Raw genomic sequence first — 27,489 nt, 5'->3', positions numbered from 1 at the left:
TATAAAAAAATCACAATAAACTTTAAAAGACTAGGCACATAATAATAATATAGAGCAATTAAAATTCTATAATAAATCTTCGTCAGGTTATATGTGCTGTTTATTTTGATGTGTTGTTTACGTTATAAGTACACAAACATATAAGTTTACCAAAGTATGCCAGAGGCTCTTTTACAACCTTAGGTGTACTGAAAGATTAAACACAATTTCCGAGGCTTACAAGAACCCCGTGGTAGACAGTTCGAAGCAAATTTATCAAAACAAAACTGCAAAATACCATTTAATCGGAGTCATGAGACGAGCACCCTGTCATGACCTCATACCTCAGTGTCCAGAATCCTGCCCCATTAATCAGCCGCTTTATGACTGAGGAGCGCTTACTGAATAAGTGCAAATAGTGCGTTATTATTTATTCATTTAATTTTGCAAAAACGCGCAAAAGAGGGTCAGAGGTCAGTCAACCCTTGAGCCACCAAAAAGCAATTTTTATTTGTCCCAGCCATCCAATCCACCCCACGCAGAGGAGGACAAAATATATGGGCCGCTGTCGACGTTGCTTTGGGCATCCAATTTCGAGGCGTACAATTAATAGACACCAAACCAATTCTGGTGACGCTTAACGAGGATATCAAGGGACACCCAATTCTAGGGCAGCATTCACATTTTGTGTTTTGTTGCCTTTCGGGGGAATTAACTAAAAATAGTACAACCGCATGACGTCTGCAGAAGGCAGTGGGATGATACTTGAACCGCAATTTCGCACCACAAGGACGACAGCAGCCTCCCGGAGCCGCAGGCTCGTTAATTTCATCCAGCTGTAGAAGTATCATTTTATTTCCAGCTCCTCATACGCCCCGTTGTCGCCATTACAAAGACCACCCACCCATTTCCTACCATTCAAACAACCCAAAATGGATCATCACATTCCGATTGGCGGCTTCCGCTTTGTATCGCCGAATGCCTAATTTCCCACTTAAAATGCAAGTATGCGAGGCTTTTAATTTAAATATTGACTTTTACAAAAAAAAAATATTTAATGAAATTTTAATCGAATTCTTCTTATAGATTTGTTTCTTAAATTTCTTTGAAGAATTTTCTTTTGCAATTTCTATTGCAACTACTAGTCAAAACCAAAAAAAAATTAAATTTCCAAAATCTTAATTGTTAAGTTTCATTAGAACGCCTGGCAAGCCAACTCTGAAAACTCAATTCATAGTACTCTTACTTAATTGCTCTTTCTTTTATTACTTTAAAACTAACTAATTGTTTAAAACCAGTTTAAGTATCAGACGAAATTTTCAATTTTATTTTATTTGTCCTTGACAAAATTATAAAAGTGTTTATTTTTATATTAAACGATTACAACATATGAATGAAACAAATACAGACAATTTTCACGTTAAAACCACAAAAAATTAAACAAATTACATTTTAAATTTCTATATAGCTAAAGTATCTTGCGATTTTATTTATACGAACTAAGGTTTAATAAACCAATAAACACTTTTATTAGAAAAGCCAACTTCCGGCAAACTGGAACAAACAACTTATATTGACAAGATAAGAATAAAATAAAGACTGCATTAGTCAACTTATTGTGAATGACATTAATTTGCTTAAATATAAACCAAATTTGTGAGTATAGTTAAACGAGTCATAAGAATCTCAGAAAAAAACCTTTTAAATTATGATGTCAATATTAAATATTTTTTATTATTATTTCAACATTCATATCCATTACATTATGGATATATGAGTCATAAGAATCATGAATAAAAACCATTTAAAATTATAATGTAAATATTAAATATTTGCTATCATTATTTCACCATTCATATCCATAATAAAATATGATTTAATATTTTTTTTCAACAAAATGTATATATTTGTTTATGTCAGAGTTGAGACTTGAAGTGTGTATTTCTTCACAGCCAGAATTATTATATAAATATGTTCGTATATCCAAAAATTAAATTCCAAAATAATTTCATATTTTTCCAGTTTTAAAAATAAAAACAATAAAGTAAGAGAAATTAATTTTTTTAAATCACATTAATAATGTAATGATACAACGAATTGATATTGATATTCTATGGGAACGGAAATTTGATAGGGTATAAAACAATAAAATTTGTCGTGCTATTTTGACGTTCGCACACGTCCAAAGGCGCTGGCACGAGCTGTGCATTTTCGATAGGGTAGTTTGCCAGTGGGTGTTTTGGGGGTGGGGTCGGGTGGTGTACTTTGGGGTGTCTATATGCCATATGATGTATCCGATATGACCACCAACAGAGCCAGCCGAAGCGCCAACACGAGCCGCCTACCGATCCAGAGCCGAGGCCGAATGTTTGCCAACTGTTGAGCAAGGAACCAATGCCCCTAAAAAAAAACCCCACTCCGATCCGATCTGCCCAACCTCCCACTTATATAGCTTGGAGCCAAAGGCAGCAGCCGACGAATGCGCCGCTCGGCGCTCTAGTCATTCTAAATCGACGCCTGGCTGACTGCAGACGCGCTCCTCGGATCGAATCGCCATCGTATCGGTTCATTCGGTTTAGTCGGTTTGGTTTAATCAAGTGTCGACCGCTCTAATCATTAATTAAGTGTCTTAAGAAAATAATTCCAATTTGGCTATCGAAACGGGTTTCCATCTACTGCATGTGCCAGTGACTATGTTTTTGCGGTCGGCTCATTTGTGAAAAAGAAAAATCGTTTGCAGTCAGTTAGATTTTCACCTGAATTGAAATCAAGTGTAATTATCACACCGGCAACATGGAATCCACGACACCAGCATTAAGCCTGTTGATGCTGGGAAATGCAACTTCTGCGACCATTCCAAAGGCCCTCTATGCAAATCGGAATCGTTTGATCTTTGGGGCCATTGTCATGGTTTTGGGCGTTTTAGGCAATTCCCTGGCCCTCTTTATTTTGGCGCGCAAAAAGCACAACAAAAACAGCAAATACACGCTCATGTTGCGGTAAGTGCAATTCTCCATTGAGAAACGACTTTAAAATAAATATTTAATATCACATACAGTCATGGAAAAAATAATAGAAACGACAATTTTTTTTCGTATTTTTCAAACTTTTCTTCAGTCAATTTTTTTTTTTTTTAAGTTTAATAATTTTGATTTATAGTCGATTCAATTATGTGTCAAAATATACCAAAACAATAATTTTCAAAAAACGTTATGAACTAAAAAATAATTTTTAAAATTATTAGGCCTGGAAAAAATAATAGAAACGACTGAGTTAATTCTATGAAAAACAGTTTTGTAGCTTCAAAGCCTATTAGTTTAGATGGTAACTTTAATATATAGTTGTGCCACCGCTATTTTTAATGACTTTGGTTCAGCGGTGTCCCATTGAATCCACCAAATTGGCACAAATTGATGGTTCAATGGAGTACCACTCAGAATTTACTTTCTTCCACAAATCTTCCCTAGTTTTGGACTTAAACCCACCAAGCCTCTTCTTTATTATCCCCCAAAGGTGCTCTATAGGATTTAAGTCTGGGACTGCGAAGGCTATTCCATCAAGGGAACTTCGTTGTCTACAAACCATTTCTTGGCCAGCTGTGAAGAATGGTTCGGGTCATTATCCTTCTGAAACTTCCATTCAATTGGCATTTCCTCTTCAGCATAACGTAGCATTATGCTGTCGAGTAAGTCTACGTAGTGAATGGCACACATTTTTTCCTCTATCCAATTATTGTTTTGGTATATTTTGACACATAATTGAATCGACTATCAATCAAAATTATTAAACTTAAAAAAAAAAAAATTGACTGAAGAAAAGTTTGAAAAATACGAAAAAAAATTGTCGTTTCTATTATTTTTTCCATGACTGTATACAAAAATAAAAGTCTGAAAAATATATAACAACATAAATATTTGTAAATTTAATTATTATGCCGTTAGTAAGGCCATTCAAATTTTAAAATTTGCCATAAAAAAAAATGTGTTTGAAATATGCGCTTTTTAAATGTTTTAAATAATAATATAAAGAGGCCTAGAGTAATTAAAATATTTGTAAGAACCTTTATATAAAAATGTAAATGAAATCATAATTTTAATTCAGTGACTTCAATGACTTATTTGTTATCTCGAAAAATTACAGTGAATGTTTTTTAAATAATGAGCATTTCAATATTCAAATATTGCAAATAGGCTTAACACATGGCAATAAACATACATCTAAAATACATTAATGTATTTTCAAAATATTTAATGTGGTAAAAATATCTGCCAAAAATTAAAATGCACAAAATCTTGAAGTCAAAAACCAGTAGAATATTTTCTTTGCGTGTAGCTACTCATTTTATGCACTTAATGTTTGTGACTGTTTGTGGCCAGTTCATGGCTATGTAAGTTTATTCAACCTGCTCTCAACCGCGGCCACTATAGTGTTCGATAATATGCCTATGCGGGCCTGATTTGCATAGTTTGAATTGTTGTGTTTAGCTCGGGCTTTGTTTTTGGTTTCTTGCATATCTTATCAAATTGCGGAATTGGTTCATTGGCCATGTGTTTTGGGAGTGAGATTTAACCATATTCCAGTCTGCTTTTGACAATCTTATCAGCAACGTGGGAATGCACCAATTGCGAATGCATTAAAAGCTTTACGGTGTAAACTGAAGACAGACATTAGAGCTTAAGTAGTAAAGATTTAACATTTTTTTATTACCTCTTTTCAATCTTTTAATACTTAAATTATTAACTAACTAAAAACACAGAATAAACAAACGTCAGTTTCTCATTCATTCAAAACCGTTTTTTACTTAGTGCCTTGTTTCAATAGAAATAAAATAAGTAAAACCCTATTATTAAAAACATTTAAAATTTCCCATTAATGGTTCCCACAACCTATGACTTACTTTCTTAAAATAAGCTATGTTCTGTACAAGTCATTTTTGTCATTATATGATAAAATTAAAAATAGAAATGAACGTAAACATTTGGAAAGAATGTGTACTTACATATATTACGTTAAACCTTATCATGTAAGAAGAGCTTTTTTATGACACACAACAAAATTATCTTAGCTCATATGCCAAAAATTTGTCACAATTTATATTTCATTTATCAGTGTTGGGCCCCTGGCAAATTCAGTGACCTTTATTTCCTGTCCCTTTATTTTGTGCTGAGACGACAGTGCGTATGCGTAATATGCGCAAATTGCTGTCGGCAGCAATTTGAGCCATCGAGGGAGCAAAAATTAAGGCGAATTCCCCTCCAAACATGAGCCCTCCTTTTGGCAGAGCCTTTGATCTGTAATTTGATTGATTGAACGAGCCCGGTGATTGGCACTCGAGGAGTGTCGATAAATCAGAGTAACCCAATGACATCACAGGCACCCTTATTGTTTTTTCGCTTCAGTAAGAGAACCGGAATGGCTATGGAAATATGTATTTCCCCATTGCAAAAATAAACAAACAATGAGTTTGCTATTGCAAGTCAACAACACAATTTTGCAATTTTCATTCCGAATCGAAAATTTAGTCATTTTTAGCCTTTAATGAACTATTTCGGAGCTTTTGCTTTCAGTGAAACTTTTACAATGCACCATAAATTGAATTTTTAATAGTTTTTGTGCTAAAAACAGGTATAAGGTATACATGCAAATAATAAAAATAAATAAAGTCATAGCCATACATAACGATTAGCCGAGCCTTTCGCCCCACCCTTGAGCTCAAGGGAATTGTCATCCCATTTTACATTCTATTTCAAGCAATCGTTTTCATTCATTTCCATTGAGAAGGCCCTACTTCTATATATTTTTTTCTCACCCGGAGACAAATGAGTTTCCTGTGACAACTGCGCTCCAAATAAAAACACAAATCCAATATTTTATGATTCAAACAAAAAGGAAATACTTAATCAAACTCACTATTGACAGCCACGTATTTTACAGAGTGGATACTACGTAATGGGTAGATTAGTTCAGATTATTAATGAATTACAAAAGAACATTTATAAGCATATTTTACGGCATCGAAACTTCCCTTATGGCCAAACCATTTATATTCTTGTATTTATTATTATTTAATACAAAAAAAATTATACAATTATATTTGGCGGTGTTCGCTTAAAAGTGATTAAAGTTCGAGTCACGTCGTGTGCAACCATATGGGGCAGCTTTAAGGTATTGTTTGAAAGTTTCGCCTTATCAAAGTGTCAATTAATTAAAAACACTTCGTTATTATAGTTTATTGTTCCTTTTTATCAAATAATAGATGGTTTGTGTACGCTAGAACTCAATGGTTTGGAGTAAATTAGCGCTAATGGCCTGAATAACTTTTATTATCCCATTTACGAGTCTAGAAATATCATAAAGCTAAGGCATCTTTAATTTATGGGAACGTTCAACAATTTCAGATGCCTTGCCACTAACAATCTAGTAGCTTTGCTGGGAATGCTGACCACAACGCTGCTGAAAATCTACCTTTCGCAGGAGGTCCTGCAGTCCTTCGTTCGACTGGACTGTGTGGGTCATGTGGTGTGGAGGTTCTTTGGCCTGAGTTCCGGGTGCATTGCAGCGGTCATGGCAGCGGAGAGGTGGATGGCCCTGGCAAGACCCTTCATTTATCACAAGGTACTATTTTTACTTTCCAAGTATTATTATAAAAATAGAAAACACATTTTAAAAGCACTACAGAAAGAAATTTCGGTCAGTAATTTTTGTAGAATTTTCGTTTAATGGGACAAAAGTATTCGATGTTATTACATGGATTTTTTGACATATTTTTGACAATTGCACTACAATTAAGTTCAAAAACCTGTTCCTAATACAATTTTTCTACGTAGTAAAGTGCAATTCTTTATTTGAATAAAACAAAGTGAACAGGAAATGCCAAGCCTTACAAATCATTCATCTAATGGTTATAAATCTCGCCCAAAAGCACATCACCTACGAGCTGATTCGCAAGAGCATTAATAGCATACTGATTGTGGCCGTGATCATCACGTTCCTGCCATTTGTTGGGTTTGGCGCCTACATCGATGAATCGGATCCGGATAAGCTAAAGTGCATACGATATCGCGATGCGGAGGGAGTGTGGAACAAGTCGTATGCGGTGCTCTTTATGGTCTTTGGTAATGTCCTACAAGTTGACAGTCATATAGCCAAACTAATTTGGTAATCGATTTAATTTAGGTACCTTGTTATGCATCGTGATAGTGGCGTGCAACCTGTTTGTGGCCCACACGTTGCTCTGTGTGATTGGTAGGAGTCGAACGGCCAAGCGGCACATGCACTACGACCTGGTCAGAGATAAGGCCAGTACGATAAGTATCGATCCGGAGAGTAGCAGTGGCACCACCCTCTACCAGACACAGCTCAGTTCCGGAAGCGGAGGTAGCCATCGCAGTGCCCAGCCCGCGAGGCAGTTCCGGCACAGCGTCAGTGTCACAATGGCGGCCACGGACTCCTCCCCGGTGGAGATCAAGTTCGCCAAGTTGATGGCCTTCCTTAGCATCTCTTTTGTCATCTGCTGGATGCCACAGATGGTAAGTCCTGGGAAAAAATACTCACTTTTCTACTTCCAAATAAGAAATATCTAAACATATCTTAATAAAATTAACTCTGTTTCATTATACCCGTTACTCGTAGAGTAAAAGGGTATATTGTATTCGTGCAAAAGTATGTAACAGGTAGAAGGAAGCGTTTCCGACCCTATAAAGTATATATATTCTTGTTCAGGATCACTAGCCGAGTCGATCTAGCCATGTCCGTCTGTCCGTCTGTCTGTCCGTCTGTCTGTCCGTCCGTATGAACGCTGAGATCTCGGAAACTATAAAAGCTAGAAGATTGGCATTTTGCATGTAGATTTTAGGAGTTCCTACGCAGCGCAAGTTTGTTTCAAAATGGTGCCACGCCCCCTCTGACGCCCACAAGCCACAAGCTGTGGCCACAGTTTTGATGCTATTATGAAAATTTTAATTGATATGTATTTGTTTCGTCAATACCTATCGATTGGGCTAATAAAAGTTTGCCACGCCCACTCTAACGCCCAAAAACCCATTAAACGCTTAAGCCTGGCTAGCGCCTACATTTCCGCCTTTCATGGCGCCATCTAACGGATGACTTTGGAACAGCTGGCAAGGTGCTCAACAGAGTCAACGTTAATTCTCGATAAGGATTTATATTTATAAATCATTTGTCAATACCGAACTATATCCCAAGAACTATGCAAATCAAATCTAGGTAGCCAAATTGGAGGTCTGAGTCAAACAATGGCGTATGTGTGTATGTATGTAAGCATATACATATGTATGTATTGTACATTGTACATTGTTGCCCGGCAACAATAACTCCTTTCAAAGAAAGCTATTCGCTATTACCGTTACTCGTGTTGTGCAAACATTTAGACTTTAATATACATAATACTATTTAATACTTAATCTTATATTAAGTTGTTTAGCTGAGTAACGGGTATCTAATAGTCGAGGCACTCGACTATAGCGTTCTCTCTTGTTTTAGTTTTTATTCAAAATAAATAATAAATTCCTACTTTAAAAAAATAGAACTGCTTACAATTGAACAATTTCAAACTGCTTAACTTTTATTCTTTTAAGATATGTATTTTTATTTTGGGCTATTCTTTTGTTATTATTTTCTTGATTATAACCAATTCCTATTTTCAAAAAATTGAACTGCCCACCATCGAACATTTAAAATCGAGATCACTTTTATTAATTGTTTTCTTATGTTATTATTTTCTTGATTATGATGTAGACTAAAAATTTTCGTATATGTAATATTCAAAAACGTTATTTTTAAATTTTTGTTATATTCATAAAGCTAAAAATGTGTAGTTATATGATCTCAGATTATAAAAATAATATGGCCTCGATTTCCTTTTATGCCAAAGTGTAAAACAGGGACAAGAAAGCATTTCCGGTCCAATTAATTTTACACAATCATGATCAGCTTGAAAGACAAAGAATTTTTCATTTTACGTTGCACCCATATACCAAATTTGATATCAATCGCACATTTTTACGGAATGTGATCATTTTGTATGAATTGAAAGGCGAATGTATAGTGTTGTAGCACTCGAGTATATCATTCTTTTTCCTTTTAAAATTGTTTTCAAATTTCTTTTGAAGATCGCAATCCCGTTGGCCATTGCCCCAGACCGGGTGCCCGCCTCGAATAAATTCTTCATCATCGCCGACGTGCTCACGGCTCTGCACTTTACCTCAGATCCGTACGTCTACGTGCTGAGTCGCTCCAAGTCGATCAACTGGTCGTTGCTGGGCTGCATCAAGCGCTGGAGGAGCGGATGGCGCCCGGGCGGACTCCGTCGATCCCAAAGCGATCAGAGCCGCATGCGCACCACGATGACGGAGGCGAATACTCTGGACTTCAACTGATACCGCTGGATCCTCAACAGGCACCCAAGTACTTAACCCCTGCTCTGCGGGGTCCCACTCATCTATCCGCTCTGCCTCCCTCCAGACAGTCGAACAGTAGCATCCTAGTCTCGTAAGCTGTATATAATATACCCTATTTGTATCACACCATATCAAGGCGTTCCTTATATGCTCAACTCACATAATCTCAGAATCGTTACGCGATTGGTAGCATCAAATATACCGCATCTGTGTGAAAGTGAATCAAAGAGTCTATGGAAATTTATTTGGAGTTTTGGTGTTCGGGATATCAATAATTCAATAGTTAAAACTTTTGATCAAATCACATACTTTAACATAAATAAATATATATCATAGGAACGATTAGCATCTGATTCTACGCAAACTAAATGTTTTAATAGTCAATAGAGGTAAAACAAAACTATCGCAATGGTTGGAACTCTTAAAAAGGTAGGTTTTAATTTTTAGGATAGACAGACTTTTAGCGAAGAGATTAAATCAAATGGTAGGTCACTAGAATCCATTAAGCAGTGGATAGTTCCATTTCCTAGCTGATCTATATACTTAAATCCCGCAACCTCCAGGAAGTTGCTGCTGCATCTCATTGCCCACAGCTTTAAGGCAAATTTCCATTTCCCTCGATCAATACAAACAGGAATCGTATTTGTTTTACAACTACTTTTGTTTCTTTGTTTATTTTAAAATTTTTATGATTACATAAGCTGAATGATTGGTTGGCTGGTATGGTATGCAGGGCTGGGAAGGGGAATTTGGGTATAGTTCATATGGAAATCGATTCAATCAAGTTGTTTGTATTCTCCCTCGTCACAGTATCATCAGTTTTCTCGACAGTTACAATGTTTTCAACTGTTTCAACGTAATGTTGCTCGTCTTCTCGGTTTCCATTCATTCAGTGTATATGCAAATTGGGATGCAAATGTCAAATTGCGGGAAGAGATCGATTTGATCTGTTCTTCATCCTCCTCCTGGGCGTGAATGTATATTTTATTATTCTTGTATAGAGTTAAAGTGTACGTTATGTTAAACTACGAACTCCTCCGACGTCTACTTAGTAGCGGTTGTAGCGGCCGCGGGCGCGTTGGCGCTGCGGCGTGGCCTTCGGTCCGGCGGCGGCCCGAGCGGGCGTTGCCTTCTTGGCCGGGGATGGCGAAGCATCTGGCGTCGATGGGGCGGCAGCGGGCGTGGCAGCAGCGGCTGGCTTGGCGGCGGCCTTCACTGGCGTCTTGGCCACGGGAGCTGGTTCGGCCTTGGCCGGTGCTGGCTCCGGTTCGGGCTCTGGCTCGGCCTCCTGCTCCTCGTCCTGGGCCTCCATCTCCTCCTCGCCATTGTCCTGGCCAGTGCCATCATCCTCGCCCTCACCCTCGATCTCCTCGTCGCCTTCGCCTTCTCCCTCGACCTCGCCTTCGCCCTCGGCATTGTCCTCTACCATCTCCACATCGTCGTCGTCGCCGGTGGCCTCCGAAGGATCGTACAGCTCACCCTCGGCTCCCTCAGCCACTTCCTCAGCGCCGGCATTCTCAGCGACCGGGGTCTCCGTCTCCTCCACCTTGCGCTTCTTGCGCTCGTTCTCCTCCAGAGCGGCGGCAGCACGCTTCTGGGCGATCTTGGTGTCGCTCGACTTCTCGTTGATGAACTTCAGGAAGTTGCGGTGATGGGTGGCCGTGCGCGAGTGAATCTCGGCGGTCACCTCGGTGTCGAAGAACTTGCTGCACACCGAGCACTCGTAGCACTCCAGCTTGGAGATCAGGCCGGGGCCGACAGCCCGCTGCCAGTTGTACTTGGGCAGGCGGGTGTCCACCTCGCTGGGGATCTCGTCACCGTCGGTGAAGTCGAGGATGCAGTCCTCGGGATCCACAGGCAGGGCCACCTCCTCCTCCTCCTGGCTCTCGTTGAGCTCCTCGCCCTCCTTGGTCTCGTCGGCGGCCTCTTCACCCTCCTTAGCCTCATCGCCCTCGGCTTCCTCGCCCTCAGCAGCCTCACCGTCGCCGGCACCCTCCTTCTTGGCCTCGCCATCGGCGGCCTCGCCCTCCTTCTTCACCGGCTTCTTCTTGCGCTTCTGGGGCAGGCGGAGATCACGGGTCTCCTCCTCTTCAGTGCTGATGGGCAAGGTCTGGCGCTTGCGCTCACCCACCTTGGTGTTGCTCTCGGCGGCCTTCTTCAGATGCTCGGCGGACAGAAGATGAGTGTCGTAGTCGATGCGAGTGGCGAACTCCTTGTTGCACTCAATGCACTTGGGATGCAGGAACTTCTTCAGCTGCAAATGGCCCTCCGACTTGCGATGGGTCGAGATGTGGCCATGGAAGTTAAGGTCACACATGGTGCAGTAGTCCAACTGGCGTTGCTTGCTCTTGCCCATGCGCTTCAGGCGGTCGAACTCGATCGACTTGAGCTGCTCGGCAATCTTGGCCTCCTGGCGGATCATGTTGGCCTTGAGGCGATAGCTCTCCTCAATGCCCTCGCGCATCATAAGATGAGTGCGGCCCTTGATGTGGTTCTCGAACGAGTTGGCGTCCCACATGTGCTTCTTGCACAGATGACAGTAGAACATGTCGTTCGGCACACTAGCGTACGGCGACTCCTTGGTGGGGCTATAGAATTCGATCAGAGATCATTTGATATGGGGAAAGGAATAAAGAAAGGAAGAACCATTAGTTGTGAAATATTGAATGCGAAGACGGGGTGGCGTCTGGTCTTGCTCTAAGGAAGAGAATACAATATTAGAGGGGTAGAGAGTGGTTCTCGCTGCAATTTATACTTATGATACGTACAGTACAGATGGCGATAGGTGAGTGAATGTCTTAGCTATGATTTTGATGCGTTATGAATGTAAGTATGAATGCTTTACAAGATAGAAATATGCCATAAATTTTTACTAGTGACAAAGGTAGTCTCGAATTGAAGCCTATTCTTAATTATTAAAGCAATATATTTACGTCCTTTTATGATACTTACAGCATATTTCTTTCTATTATGAAATCTTAATTTTATGGTCAAAGATTCATCCATATAAAACATGAATGGATAAATATTTATGCTTTTCGAAATCAAAAAGGAGAGAACCAATAACTTGTAAAACAATTAACAAATTACAGACTTCAGGAAACTATTAAAAATAATTATGGAAAAGTTATAAGGAAAAAAGATTATTGCTTATTAATTCTCTCCTTTTTAACTTCCAACAATAAGATACAAATGTACACAAAACGCAAAAAATGGTAAGCCCAAACTTACATTTTAAAAACATTTTGATATCTAATTGTTTTAAAATTAAATGAAATTTATGAAAATATTATAGGTTTGCGTAAATGTAGTTTTAATACATTGAACTATAGATTCACATTACCCTACCCAAATAGGCGTGGTCCCACCCACATACACACAGTAACATTAACAGCATCAAAAAAGGCACTATCCCTAATGAACATCTAATTCTAATTAAATATATTTTTTAGAGATGTATGAGGAAACGCAATTAGAGAATTGGAATGCCTATGTACTTAAGTAAAACGTTTTAAATTATATATTTGCGCTGCAGAGTTCGATTCTTATTTTTTTTTAGTGAAAGAAATAGAATCCTTTCGTTTTGGTGGGCAGCAAAAAAATGTATTCTTTTTTGTTGTGGTTTTGGTTTGTTTGGAAAAGTTGTAGTAAGTCTTACCTCTCGATTTTCTTTTCGCCAGGAGTGGGTTCCTTCTTTTTATTTTGGTTGGCATTTTTAGCCAAAAGTTTCTTGGCACGATCAAAAGCATTTTGCTTGCGAATACCGCCGCCGCCCTGCTTTTGCGGGGGCTTGGGTCCACTACCAGTGGCGCCACGATTTTGGAAGCCACCTCCCTGGCCACGACGGTTATTGAGACGATTGCCGGCACCGCCGCCGCGACTGACCATCTATATTGTTTAGTTTATCATTTAGGATTAACAATAACATTTTTGCACAATTCCGAATGCACACATGGGGCATATGTGAATTGATTTTGTTTTGATTTACAAACAGAGGCAGATATTTGTAGAGCATTTTCGAAAGATCAGAGACAATATGGCGGTTCGGCCATTTACAATGTTTTGTGAGGGGCGAAGCGATCAAATTGAACAGATAATTGATAATTGCAGGGGAAAATTCGTTACAGAGATGTATGGCAAACGTTGATATATAGTTAAATATATATAAATATATTGTGACACATGGAGCACATTGTATATTGATTTTGGTCAGATCGACGGGGCGATTGCGGCGGCCAATCAGTCGACGGGGATAGTTGGATATATATTGCATTTATATATATATATTCGTTGGCGTGTGGCGGCGAGTGGCATTTGAAAATGGAAATCGGATTTTGAGTTTCAGAGGCAGGAACGTCGAAGAAGAATTGGCGATGAATTTGCATTAGACATTAGATATTAATAGGTATTACATATTGTGGTTTGGATGTAATTATGTTGCACCATCAAGCAGTACCAGTACCAGATCGGATCAGTTTCGGTTTCAGAGCAGAGCAGATTAGAAGATTGCATTGCGATCAATATCAATCGATCGAGCAATCAGTCAATCAATCAATCAATCGATCAGTGGCGTCGCACGGGAAGCATCATATAGTATATAGTATCGCATCGTTGGTGGAGATTCGCATATTGGCCACATTGAGTGTGCATCGCATGTGTGTGTGTGTGTGTGTTGAGTGTGTGTGCGTTGCATTTTATATTATTCAATTTTTATTTTGATTTTCGAAAATATTGTTTGTTGGCCGTTAATGGAATTTATTTTAGGGTGGGGGTTTGATTTTCGTTAATTGCAATCAAGTATTGCAAATGGGAAGGGGCAGCATCAACGGCAACAACAACACGCAACAGCAACAACGACAACAACAACAACAACAACGACAGCAGCAACAACAACAGCAGCAATTACATATGCCGGAGCAGCAACAACAATATGGAATGCATCATTCGAAATATGCAAGACGATGCGGTTGCGATATTCGATATTTAAGGTGTATTGAAAAGCATCGAATATTTGAGTTTGGCATTTTTGTTTTGGAAGAGAGAATAAAAATAGATAATGGATAAATTAGAAAAGCGTTGTGGCAAATAGAGTCCAGCCAAGAAAAGTTTGGTTGACTTGGCACTGGATTTTCGGATAATATTCGAATTATAATTATGGTAAAAAGGTAATTAAATGCTTAAGTACATCTAGTAAGAAAATTATTGCATATAAATTACTTATGATTCAATCTTGACATATAGAGATCATCATCATACTCTTTTCATCGTTAAGTGGAACAAGTGTTGGCGGTACATGGTTTTATAGGTACATTTCGTTATCAATGCGTGTGTATTATATAAATTTATCGTTTCTTTTTTCAGTATAATAATCGGTTTTTTTTCGTTTGTGCAGTTTCTACAGAACTAAAAAAGTATTGCATTTTAAATGGAATAAATGCGTTTTTTACTGAAAACCTTCGTCTACCACATCCATCCTCCTTTACATCCTTACATCCTTACTACACTGCACAAAGCTCTCATTACTTTTTTTTACAATATTCTTTTGGCTAATTTCGTTATGTTTTCGTTTTTCTGTTGTTGGTTTAGTAAACTAAAAGCTACGATTAGATTCTGGATTTGGATCATTATTGTTTATCTCTTAAAGGAAAAGCATTAGCTACTTTGGCAATATAACAATCTAACTAAAGGGAAAATAAACACAAAATATTAGGCTCTGTTGTGGAGTGCAAGTTAAGAGTGTTTAAAAGAATTCTAATGTATTTTTTAAAACCATTTTTATTTAAATCATCCGGTAAATAATTAGGAAGTATTTGCAAACTTTTATTTTTTTTTAAAAAATGTTCAAACGGAAAGTTGTAGTTAAAGTTCTACAAATATTATCATGGGATACCGCTTTCATATCCCGAATTATTTTCTTAAATACCATATTCAAACAGACATCTTTTTAAAATTATAAATTCATTCAAAGATTACAAATTTAGATTAGGATTCTATACATTTTTTATTAAAAGGAACCTTCATTGCTTTCTATTGCATCTCCACCACAGAAATCCGATTCGCAATACAGACGAATACCCAATAACAATAATAATAATTATAACATAGGATATAGAACAATTCATTTCGGTTGGCATTGTCAACTAGTTGGGGAAAAATTGAACTTTTGTACATACCGGGCCGCCGCGTTGATTGCGATTTCCCATGCCGCCGCCGCCGCGGGGCAAATCCAGGAGCGATGGTGGGTTCTGGTTCCTGAACAGGTTGTTCAGCAGATTGCTGGCCAGGTTGATGGCCTGGGCGTTCATCTGACCGCCGCCCTGACGCATGTTGTTGCCAAATTGTCCACCGCCGGGATTCTGGGACTCCCAGGGAGACATATTCATACCGCCCATGCGGTTGGCGTTCATGGGTCCGCCATAGTTGTTGTTGCCGCCTCCGAAATTGCGATTACGGTTCTGGTTACCACGGAATGCCATGTTGCCGTTGACCTTTTGGTTATTTGATAAACGATTCTGTGGATTTCCGTTGACCTTTACGCTGCAAATAGAAATTATGAATAGTTTAGCAAATCTGTAAATACGCTTTCGATGTTTAATTATATTTGGAACGATCCATTAATAAAATTATACTTTTCCCGACCCTACAATTTTAGATGAAGATTAAGATTTTTTTTAAATTTCTTGTTTTTTGTTTTATAATTTATAATTTCATAGTTTGTGTTAACAAACCCAAATGTTTTGTATAAGATACAAAACTTGGTAATGAATTATCTTTAAAACTTTTTTTACACAGTATTTCGAAATAGAATATGAAATTTGAATTACAGTAAAAATACATTACATTTATTAATAATGCATAATTTAATAATTTGATTCTTTGGGAAAATATATTTTTATAAATGGAGAACAGGAGATACATAAATAACAAGCAATTTTTTGGGGTGGATGTGCAGCATACCTGACCATAATTTTGATGGGTTTTTGGTTTTGTGGGAGAGTTTATGGGATGTGTTATGTAGGATTTGTATTTAAGCGAGCAATTAACTTAAAACAAGCTGAAAAAAAACGACACAAACAAAGAAACAAAACAAATGTTAAAATGCAAGCGGGGATGTATTATTTTTTTTGGTTAGTAAGCTCCTGATCGTCTTTTTCAACGGGTAGTTATTGAACCCCATAAAAACCCGTAATTCAACCCAGCGTGCGTATACACACAACACCACTGCACATACACACAAGGAAAGAAAAGGAAAATGGAAGAGAAATGAGAACAATTTTGGCGCTACAGACAGCAGTTTACATTAATAACTATTAAAACTGGTTTTGCGACACTAACACATCAATGCCTTTTGCTTCTGGGCTATAATACGAGGTAAAAAACCCTAAAATATATTTTCACGTAGCGCGGAAAAAAGATGGCGGCCCTAGACAGTGCGTGTGTATATGTAATTGATTGAGTCAGAAAGCCGGCCGGCCATGTGGGTGCAAAAGAGAGAGGGATAGCGGAAAAAGATAAATATAAAGGAAAACCATTTCCCAACGATAAATAAACATGTTTTCGCACTACCAAATTATACTAATGATTTAGTTTAGCCCCGAAAAATATGTAAATAAACATGTTTTCGCACTACCAAATTATACTAATGATTTAGTTTAGCCCCGAAAAATATGTACAGCCCTAACGAATATTACACCCTCCTAATCAAAGCCCATCACGATAACAAGCAATCAAGGCCTCGTAAATAAGCAATTACCCCATTATCTGATTACTTTATGCACAAATACACGAACAAGCCCGCAAAAAATCAATAATTACTATTTTCAGATGCCCAGGGAACGCGAGAAAAAAAAAAGTTTGCCAACAGATACACACACAATAAATTTTCGTAGCCCCCCACCAATACACAGGCACAAAGCACAAAGGAAGTACGGAAATAGTAAATTAATAGGGAAACTTACGTGTTGCAACGGAGATTAGTCAGTTACCGGATTATTGCACTATAGTTTGGATCACTTTAGCAAGTCTTGCTGCCTTAAAATATCCGTCTGCGGGAAAATACCTCAGTACCTCACAACTCCACACAGATGCGAGCGACGAAAAAAAATCGAATGACGTAGAGGTAGAGATGGAAGGCCGTCGATGCCGATGTCGGTGTCTTCGATGTTTTCAAAATATCGGTGATATCGATGTTTGACCGATTTGTAATGTACTCGCATGTGCGGAATACTTCTGTGCTATCTGAGGAGTGTGTCTCCACTACATGCGGAGCAAGTGGCCGCTAACTGTCAAGAGCTAACTGCTACATAACTGAATGCCGCGATATTTGAATTAAAGAGCAAAACCTCAAAGAAATTTAGTAGGTTGGTTCTAGTAAAGTTAAGATAATATGAGCAAAAGTAATGCGTCCACTCTTTATTGTGGTTAAAACGAAGAATTGGTTTAAACAAACCTAAGCATGTTAAATGTTGAATTGTTTTAAGCTGCAGTTACTTCCTAAGACTCGAAAAACTTAAAAAAAAATCTATACATTAGTTTTTCAAAAGTAAACATATAAATACATCCAAAAGTTAGTATTTTTTTAAAAAGCTTTAAAAAACACTAAACTGTTTTTATAAGGATAGACTTTCTTCCATTTTTTCCCCAATAAACGCTCAAGTTTTTATTTATAAATGAACCCTGTTATTAAAATTATAAACAAATCGCGTTGTTTGAATGACATCATTCGATTTTATTGAATTTGCATAAAACTGGCGCAGATCTTTTGACTCCGCGCCCTCTGCAATGCATATGCATCGTTTGATTTACATACAAAGGGATTAAACATATTAATTGTAAACGTTATAATAGGCAATAATCATATGTACTAGCAATAGTTGTTTTGTGTGTGTTTGCATTCGTATTACTGCTGGCTTTTGTGTAGTTAATTAATTAAGTACCACAGCGTAAAGTAGGCTCAACAAAATAATATGGGTGGCATATTTCCTCTTTGACCTTTCATATTCAACTTTTCTTTTCCTTTTTTTTTTGGTTTGCTTTGTGTCTTTGTTTCAAGTGCATGGGCGCCACTAAATGGCCTAAAGGGATTTGGTAGAGGTGTGGAGGGGATCCATTAAGGGGTGATATATATATCCATACACATTTCACATACATTTACAATTATAATCGATTGGAGGTGCAGGCGAAGAAGCATCCGCCTCTCACCTTTCAACACACATAGTTAACGTCATTATGCTACAGTTGCCGGTTTCGTGGACTAAGTTGCGCTTTTTAACACAGTAACTAGAGAAAACACTGACCTACAATTCAGGGTGCTTACGAAATCGCTAGAGGTTTTAAAAAAAAGCCTAAAGCTGGTTGTTAACGTTGCAGCGGCTTTTCTTTACAATTGCCATGCTATACATCTAAATGGTTTTGATATAGATATGGACAATCCGGCCGCTGCACCGTTTACAACCAGGATTGGGTGTCTAAAATTATACAATACATTATTTGTTTCTCCGAAAAACATAAACTTTTCTAGAAACCTAATACAGTTTTGGGCTTGCCAGTAATCCAATTAATGTCTCTGAATTGAAAGCATAACTATTTAAAACAAAAATGGTTCAAAAAAGTGTAAGTTTGTACATTCTCATTACTCCAATTTAAATCGAAATAAAACTGGACTAATACATTTAGTGGCATACTTTCAAGCTTCTTTATATTGTCTCTAGAGATTTCGAGAACTCTCTGAAATAAGTTCGCATTGATTTTGTTTGGATTTTGTATGCCGGTTCTGGGGAATTGGGGGTGTTGGGATCGGGTAAGATTCGAGCTTCCTAGCCACCCACAACGTATTTACATGGCAGCCACTCAAAGCCACCCGACGCACCTAGTAGAAAAATAGCAGCCTTTCCTGGGCGGAGGCGGAGAGCAGGCGCCACGATCGCTTGATGCTCACGTACTGGATCAAAGCGCGTATGCTGATTAGGAAGCCGAAGGCGCAGATAAGCCACCAAAGCCAGGAGTTCTCGTGCGAGGCCAGGTCCGTCGAGTGCTTCACGATCAGCGTCCATTTGGCCAGCGACAGACCGAATCCGGACAGTGCTCCATATCGGGCGGCGATTGTGTGACAGAAACAGGTCAGCATCAGGAAGCCGATCCAGTTGAATAGAAACGCCACAATGAAGGCCGTAATGAACATTATGTCTGTGCCGAGCAAGTTGTCCGTGGTCGACAGACTGTTTTCCGGATCGCTGGCATCGATGGCGATGAACGTGAGTGCCGGCTGAGCGGATCGCACGGCAGCGGCACCGTCGCGCAGTGGATTTGGCGGCAGCAACGGATTTGGTGGCGGCGGAAGCTGCTGCGAGGAGGGAAGGGTCAAAAAGGCGGGCGGCAGTTCTCCGTTCAGCGACTTTTCCATCTGCACCTCCTCGTAAGTGGGCAGCTTCCCGTGTATCTCCAGCGGCAGTTGTGCAGTCATCAAATCCGCCTGGCCCGGCAGTTGCACCTGCATCTGGATCGGGATCTGCATCTGCATCTGACCGGGATCGGGTGTGGCTAGGGCCAGCGTTGGCATCTGGGCCGGCAGTGCCACCTGCTGGCCATGGCCCACGTTCGCCTCGTACGGCGGCGGGGCACTGAAGTCAGCCTTCGGCGGTCCCAATTGATCGTCCCCGGGCGATGGCTGGTTGTTGTGCGGCATGACTGGAAATTGAGAAACAAAAACACGGCAATTAATTAGTTTATGGTGCGCTTAAAAGGGTTCAAAATTACTAAGTTCTATTTTTGACAGCTAAATGTGAACTCTAAAGAAAAACATGATTAAAAGATTTAAGCGCCGAAATTTGTACAATTTTTATACCCGTTACTCGTAGAGTAAAGTATATATATTCTTGATCAGGGTCACTAGCCGAGTCGATATAGCCATGTCCGTCTGTCCGTCTGTCTGTCCGTATGAACGCTGAGATCTCGGAAACTATAAAAGCTAGAAGATTGGCATTTTGCATGCAGATTCTAGGAGTTCCTACGCAGCGCAAGTTTGTTTCAAAAAGGTGCCACGCCCCCTATAAAGCCCACAATCGCTTATATACGATTTAAAAAATTTAAATATTTCGGAAAAGTAAAAATGCAGTTTTATTGTGTTTATCAATACCTATCGAAATGGAGAAGAAATTTTTCAAATCGGACCATTTGTTAAAAAGTTATGCGTGATTAAAGTTTCTATCTCCATCTCCCTCGCACTCCCTTTACCTGAGTAACGGGTATCTGATAGTCGGGGCACCCGACTATAGCGTTCTCTCTTGTTTTTTATTTAACTTATTTATTTTTTATTTGATCATATAAGTTATATTGATTTCCCATTTTGTTCACCTTAATCATGTTATTTAGTGTTTTTAGGCAGCTATCCAGATCAGCTTGCTTTTCATGCAACTCTGAAATTTGTATTAAAAATAGGTAATAATAAAAGAAATTCATGCTGAATTTTTGTACGAATTCATACCAAATAAATTGTAAAGGAATTTGACATTACCGAAAAACATGCAATCTAAATTGCTCGACCTTTTTCGCAACTGAAAAACTGAATAGATTTCCAATAAAAATTAATTTTAATGTTGAATTCAGTCATATTGAATTTGAATTTGAATTTCTTAAACATTTTTATAACCAAATAGAAAGTAAGCTTGTTTTTAGTTCTCGCTTTTATTAACGTTAATAGTTTACGCGTCGTTTAATAAAGTTAGGTGTATAATAAATAAATGGGTGGCTAACTGCCGAAATTGCATTGCATTATCTCTAGTTTTCTTTTTTCTCTCTCTGAGCAAACAGTTTTCGTTCGTTAATACTTGTCTAAACGTCAGTTGGAACTTATAGCTAAGGCATTCGTCATATCAAGGCAATAGTTAAAATAATAGTTTCGTTAAGCAGTTAAAAATTTAAGATGTTAGACATTCAAAAAAACCAATTTGCGGCTCGGCTTATTAGTTAGCGTGGGTTTTAGTTGCAGTGCCTGGGGCGGTTGGAGGCCGCTGCTTGTAGGTGGGCCTCCTCCAGGGATAGGATGCGGCAGGGGCCAAAAGGACGCCTCACTGGGCGCAGGGGTCGCAAGCCATCAACCTCGTCCATTCCCTCGTTCTGGCAACCACCATCCGTGGTGGTCGTCGTGTTGCTGTCGTGTAGCTTCTGCTTCTGCAGCTTCTCGTGTCGCAGGTACAAGATCACACAGCACATGGCCATAAAGAGAAGGGCCAGCGTGGCTCCGCTCACAATGCTGGCCTTTTCCAGCATCACCCGATTCCTGGTGGGCAGATAGGAGCCATCTAGTTCCTTGAACTCGCACCTGGGGCCCATAAAACCCATGGCACACTCGCAATTGTACAGATGTTCGTTGTGGATCACCACCGTGAAGCAGGTGCCATCGTTCAGGCAATACCACGCATCGAACGACGGTGGACAGACGAAGGTCGGAAAGGTGACATTTGGCCTGGGCGTCGTGGATATCTCTACATTATCCGGCGGCAGGATCGGAGCAGCTGTTGGCCGCGGCTTGGCGATGGCACGCGAGGAGCAGGCGGCGGTTAGCGGCATACAAGCGCCGATTAAAGCGATGGCAAGCGGCAGATCCTGGACTCGCATCTTGATCTTAACTCATGGCAGCTTTACTTGGGAATGTGGCAGTGCAGTGTGTGTTGTGTAAATGTGGAATTCTTGGCTTTGGCTGGCAGGCGGCTGCAAAACAAAAACGAAGTGCAATTAAAATCAACTCAAAAATGTAAACTCGTGTTCGGGTTTGTGTGGGTTAATTTGCCTGCCTAGCACCGCCAGCCGCCTTCTTCTCACAATTACAACCTATGCTTCTTGACCTAAGTGAGAACGAGAAACGAGAATCAGAAAATCGAATTTCATAAATTTTTAACAAAAAATGTCATGGTTTATTTACCTGGCTGAATTCACGAGCGGAGCCCAAGCGGCTGTTGTATTTGCACAGTTTGCATAAATTATCGAGTTTTTTTTCTGGTTACACTCTCACTTAACATATCGTTCACTTTAGACACTTTAATAAATAAAAACTTTTCATGACACATATGTATTTAAATTTAGAAAAATTATTTACTTAACATTAAGGTGATAACAAGAAAAATGTTTGCTTTATTTAGGTATCTACGAGTTTTCAAATGGCTTTGTAGATCTTGAAGAATATAATATAGATTTATTTTGCTTTGGAATCAAATCTTTCCTTTTGTTTAGCCAAATAGGTTTTATCGGTAACCAATCCCCTATTCCATAATTTGAAATCACGACTCTGATTACGTTCCTTTTATATCAAAAATGATGTTCAGTCGTTCTGGTGAAACAAACGTTTATGAACCTAAAAGGCTGCCATTTGATTTGAGTGGGTTTGCAAATAAACAAATTAGTTTCCGACTTTTTGGTGATTCAGCTTAGGTTATCAGCAAGTCTATATTATTACTACATAAAAAAAAAACGCTATACTTATCGGAAATTAAAAAATATTTCAATTTTAGTATTAGTTTTCGTGAACAGATCAATATATTTTTTTATAAATAAAAAAAAATAAGTATAACAATTAACAAAACATTATAATAATTAACTTATCAACTTCTTGTAAACTGTGCTAATCAATCAAACGAAGTGAAACAAAATAAGTTAGTCGATGTTAACTATGCTAACGATACGATACTGTCTAACTTTATATTATGAAAATCAAATCAACGGAATACATATAACCATTTTTTATAAAAGTTTTGTATTTTTGGTCGTTTAACTAACTAATAATAGTTTTCGCATTACTCGTAAATAAAATAATTGCAGTTACTTTATCATGTACCTAAAGATGACGAATATTTTAAGAAATATGAAACAGGATGTAGTGATCATACATACTAAAATATGTTATGAATTGTAAAAGGTCAATCCTGATGGTTTAGTAACTATTAAAATAATAAATATTATGTTACAAAAGAATAAATTAGAGCTTTCCAATCATTGAACTAACTTTATTACCGATATACATATATATGGTTGCTTGTGCTTTTGTCAGTAGTGTTAGGACTTCAAACCACAGCGGAGTCCTTCAACTGATTCGCTATATAACATCTTTCGGTATTCAAAACCTTTTCCTTACAACACATATACACCCTGCGTCTAAAAATAAAAACAACACTGCGTACGAGTGAAAGTTGACGAGTGAAATATCAGAAGAAGAGTGAGAGTGCGAATGAGACAGTCCGACAGACGCAAAACACAAATGCAATTATCTTGACCTTTCGGTCAATTGAAATGGAAACTCAGCTGAACAGGCACAAAAAATAGTTCAAGCCAATCAAGAGTGAGTGGGCCTAAGTTAAGGCTACTTTCTGCGAGTGTATGTGTTATTTTTCTTTTAGTTTTTAGTAGTGTGTGTGGGTGCGCCGGACGTAAGCTTGAATAATGAGCTAATAGACGCCAACAAGCTAAATGAGCACCTGAGGACTTATCAAACAAAAGAGTACACTGCAATAAATTTTTGATAACCTTATAATACAAACCATATGTATATCAAAATTTTTATTTGCCATCCACAAGATATTATAACAAAAAACATTGGAGAATTCATTGTGTAGCTGTGGGATTTAAAATTGGGCTTTAGATCATTAGTGCCGAAAAATCAAGAGCACCAAAAACAAAAAAATCGCTGTTGATAAGGTGACGAATGCTTTCCACAAGTGCGGAGCACATATGGATGGTAACTGGTAATTACAGTTACCTGCGGATGAGTCAGATGTGCGGGCATTTGAAATATTGCAAAATTGCTCAGCACCGAGAGATATTGTATATATATATATATATATATATTGTATATTGTACCCTTATTTTATTTTATATTTTATTATTTGAAACTAAAGAATAAATCAAAGGATTTAAATATAAATTTACAGACCACAAATGTATACTGAGTATTATTTACATATCATCTAAATAGATAAATACTCAGTTTTATCCAATATTTGATTAGCAAAACTGCCAGCGATACCTTAGTTTAATTGTAGAAATACAAAATTCAACTTAGCTAAGTTGAACTGTATCTTAGCGTGTGTGTAAAAATAAAAAGTAGAGGGAGTAGGCAGATGTTGAGAGGGAGAAAGCAACAGGGCCGTGACAAAAGGCGTTGAAAATTAGCGAATTGCTGTGGAAAAGTAACAACGCAGTTTGGGCCAGGTTTTGGATTGGATTTCAGCCGGAGTTTGTTTGTTGATAAGAAATTTGAGCGCGTGGACAGCTGCCAAGCAGCAGGTGTGCAAGAGGGAGGGAGAGCACTGAAATAGTGTAAGAAGTAAACCTGTTAAACGGGACCGGGAGCACAAAAGAGAGACTGAAGATGCAAGCGGAAGGAGAAGAAGATGGAAGCTGTCTGAATGGAAGGTCTCTCAAGGGGCAATTTCCTGGATTGAATGAAAACACAAACACTTACAAAGGCATTGGTATTGCAATGGAATAGAGAAAGAATATGAGGGGCGAAGAGAGAGGAGCGCAGAATAAATGCGAGAACGAGTTTCCAAGCAAGCTTGTTGTTATTGTACAAGGGCAAATGAATTAATTTACTTGTGTAAATATGAATTAAATAAACAAGTACACCGACACACGGCCAAACTTATCAGAGTGTGCACTTTTTTTAGCACCTGAGTGGCGAAATCCCCGCAGAATAAAGATTATTAATTTGCTAAACAAAACATAAACACATGTACACACACACACGCACGGAGGCGGAGAGAAAGAGAGGGGGAAAGCCTTGGCTCTCCTGGAGCGCTCCTTTGACCGTTATTTGTTTCCCTATCTTCGCTTCGAATTTTCTATTTCTGTGCTCGATTTTAATTCGATTTGATTCTATTTGGCTTTTTCTGTGCCATGTTCTATTTATTCACCTTGTTTTCTTCTATGCGTTGGTCGATGGCGATTGCGTTCGCTTTTCTTTTCTCTTTTGCGCAGCGCTCTCTCACGTTTCCGTTTTATTGATTTGTTCGAATTTTTGTTGTTGCCAAACACGCACACAGCTAATACTGTTGGTTTTTTGGCTGCACAGCGACAGTCGACGGGTTCTTTTCGAGTGCTTCACTGTATGCAATTAAACTAATTTAAAACTGGGCTCACTTCGCGAGTGAAGCGAAAAAAACAAATGCACCACCAGGAATAAATTATCGATTTCTGAGCTAGTGGTGGCCGGCTGCTGCCTAATGTGTATCGATAGTAGGAATGGAAGCGTGAGGAATTCGCAAAAGCACGAAAAAAGATGGTCGAAAAGAAAATGCTAACTGTGCATGTTTTTTAAACAAATTGCTCTATTTTATAATTGTTGTCAATATTAGTTGAAAAAATGTCATACATTTTGAATCGTATTAAGGCAACCAAATCGAAACGATAGCAATCGATAAGGCGCATGCACATATCTCCAACCCCTATCTCCCACCACTAAGGCTTGAAAATTTTGTAAACAACGACGTGGACGTAGTAAATTTAATTAGAATTTAGCCGTAAAGATGCTGCGATTTGTGGTGATTCTTCTGTTGGCATTAAGCGTGAGTTAAAGACCTACCTAAAACATGTGTTATATTTATATTTTATCATTTTAGTGTCAGCAAATCCTTGCTGAATTAACAGCCGCCGACTGCCGGGAGTTGGGCTTCATTAAAGCCCAGTTAATGTGTTCCAGTTGCGACAAACTAGATGATTATGGCCTGGATACCATCAAGTAATTTTAATAATATACATCCTTTGCTCGGGAAAACTTAACTTAAATATTCAGGAATGACCTTCTAACCGAATCATAATGCTCAATTTTTTCTATAGCACACTTGGATACCAAATATTCTTTATCTAAAACATTGTACAAAATCCACTCTCTTCCTTTTTAATGTTATATTAATATATTTATTGACAAATTTTCAAGTCCGACAATTATCATTAAGTTCTACAAGCTTGAGGGACCATAGTTTTTACGTTTTAAAGACACTGGTATTTCTAACCAGTTCCAAATACGATTATAATTATTGTATATCAAGCTTTGGCTTCCAAAGTTTACGCTCTTTACTTATTTAAAATATTTTGTTTATACTCTAGACCCCATTGCAAGCAATGCTGCACTTTGGACCAACAGCCTGCGGCCCAGAGAACTTATGCCAAGGCCATTCTAGAGGTGTGCACATGCAAATTTCGGGCCTACCCACAGATTCAGGCCTTCATTCAGAGCGGCCGGCCCGCCAAGTTCCCTAACCTGCAGATCAAATACGTCAGGGGCTTGGATCCCGTCGTCAAGCTCCTGGATGCCGGTGGTAAAGTTCAGGAGACGCTGTCCATCACAAAGTGGAACACGGATACCGTGGAGGAATTCTTCGAGACGCATCTGGCCAAAGAAGGTGCTGGCAAGAGTTCTTACAGCGTGGTAGAGGATGTCGACGGAGACGACGAGGAGGATTATCTCCGCACCAATCGGATCTGAGATTATCATTCCCCAAGCAATAGATTAATAAATTCTGTAGAAATTCCCTAACTCGAACCTCATCTCCCACATAAAAAATTCGAGTTAATGAATGTTGAGGATAAACGAATTGAAGTCTTTTATTTGTTTGATTATTTACATTAATGAATGATAGAAATTTAATTTAAGTTTTCGGATAGATTGTAACCTTTGGTATTTCTTTTTGAAACTTATATTGAGTAAACTTTGAAAACTTTTAATAAGACATTATTTTAAGTACTAAAGAATTAAGAATTTTTAGTTTAAATTGTAATATGTGAAAACAGGGGGTATCGCATAAATACCTAAAAAAAATTATTTCTTAATAGGAATATTCTCTATTTAAAAAAAAACATTGATTTAGTATGAAAGGGTTTTCGGAATATTTACATTATAAATTGAGTTTGAAATATGAACGTTTTTGAGGAATGTAAACAGTTTGACTCTAGAATGTGTTAATTGGAATCTTGTATTTTACAGGTTCGTCTATTCCGGCAGTTTTAAAGGCACTGGCGAGTAGCGAGAATGAACATATGTTTTTAAGCTTTTTTCCGCGCCACTGGGAAAGCTGTCAAAACAGTTTGAAAGCCAGTTTCGGTT

The 27,489-nt window shown here is 38.4% G+C and overlaps 5 protein-coding genes across 6 annotated transcripts; 2 read left to right on the top strand and 3 right to left on the bottom strand.

Moving 5' to 3' along the window:
* Positions 1 to 2,463: 2,463 nt before the first annotated feature.
* On the top strand, positions 2,464 to 9,620 carry LOC108038555 (prostaglandin D2 receptor). The gene is made up of 5 exons (XM_044456667.1): positions 2,464 to 2,978; positions 6,378 to 6,594; positions 6,902 to 7,094; positions 7,156 to 7,508; positions 9,111 to 9,620. The coding sequence occupies exons 1-5, from the start codon at positions 2,773 to 2,775 to the stop codon at positions 9,375 to 9,377; spliced, it is 1,236 nt and encodes a 411-aa protein (XP_044312602.1). The 5' UTR covers positions 2,464 to 2,772; the 3' UTR covers positions 9,378 to 9,620.
* Positions 9,621 to 10,040: 420 nt separating this feature from the next.
* Positions 10,041 to 17,520, bottom strand: LOC108038554 (zinc finger protein on ecdysone puffs). Of its 2 annotated transcripts, XM_017115379.2 has the most exons (5): positions 17,357 to 17,520; positions 16,356 to 16,452; positions 15,572 to 15,935; positions 13,057 to 13,286; positions 10,041 to 11,986 (listed from the first exon to the last, which is right to left on the bottom strand). In XM_017115379.2, the coding sequence occupies exons 2-5, from the start codon at positions 16,361 to 16,363 to the stop codon at positions 10,447 to 10,449; spliced, it is 2,142 nt and encodes a 713-aa protein (XP_016970868.1). In that variant the 5' UTR covers positions 16,364 to 16,452; positions 17,357 to 17,520; the 3' UTR covers positions 10,041 to 10,446. The 2 variants fall into 2 exon arrangements, with proteins under 2 accessions (XP_016970868.1, XP_016970869.1); XM_017115380.2 differs by lacking the exon at positions 16,356 to 16,452.
* A 582-nt stretch (positions 17,521 to 18,102) lies between these two features.
* Positions 18,103 to 25,408, bottom strand: LOC108038556 (NEDD4 family-interacting protein 1-like). The gene is made up of 2 exons (XM_017115382.2): positions 25,301 to 25,408; positions 18,103 to 20,084 (listed from the first exon to the last, which is right to left on the bottom strand). The coding sequence occupies exon 2, from the start codon at positions 20,080 to 20,082 to the stop codon at positions 19,267 to 19,269; it is 816 nt and encodes a 271-aa protein (XP_016970871.1). The 5' UTR covers positions 20,083 to 20,084; positions 25,301 to 25,408; the 3' UTR covers positions 18,103 to 19,266.
* On the bottom strand, positions 21,062 to 25,414 carry LOC108038557 (protein spitz). The gene is made up of 2 exons (XM_017115383.1): positions 25,301 to 25,414; positions 21,062 to 22,106 (listed from the first exon to the last, which is right to left on the bottom strand). Exon 2 carries the CDS (start codon positions 22,011 to 22,013, stop codon positions 21,375 to 21,377), a length of 639 nt encoding a protein of 212 aa, XP_016970872.1. The 5' UTR covers positions 22,014 to 22,106; positions 25,301 to 25,414; the 3' UTR covers positions 21,062 to 21,374.
* Positions 25,415 to 25,821: 407 nt separating this feature from the next.
* Positions 25,822 to 26,980, top strand: LOC108038559 (selenoprotein F). Its single transcript, XM_017115384.2, has 3 exons — positions 25,822 to 25,951; positions 26,006 to 26,124; positions 26,493 to 26,980. The coding sequence occupies exons 1-3, from the start codon at positions 25,913 to 25,915 to the stop codon at positions 26,869 to 26,871; spliced, it is 537 nt and encodes a 178-aa protein (XP_016970873.1). The 5' UTR covers positions 25,822 to 25,912; the 3' UTR covers positions 26,872 to 26,980.
* The last annotated feature ends 509 nt before the right edge of the window (positions 26,981 to 27,489 follow it).

This window comes from Drosophila rhopaloa, unplaced genomic scaffold (genome assembly GCF_018152115.1).
Source record: "Drosophila rhopaloa isolate 14029-0021.01 unplaced genomic scaffold, ASM1815211v1 contig_150, whole genome shotgun sequence".
NCBI classification, from domain to species: Eukaryota; Metazoa; Arthropoda; class Insecta; order Diptera; family Drosophilidae; genus Drosophila; species Drosophila rhopaloa.
Note: the sequence above shows the minus strand (reverse complement) of the source record. Positions and strands in the feature narration are given on the sequence as shown.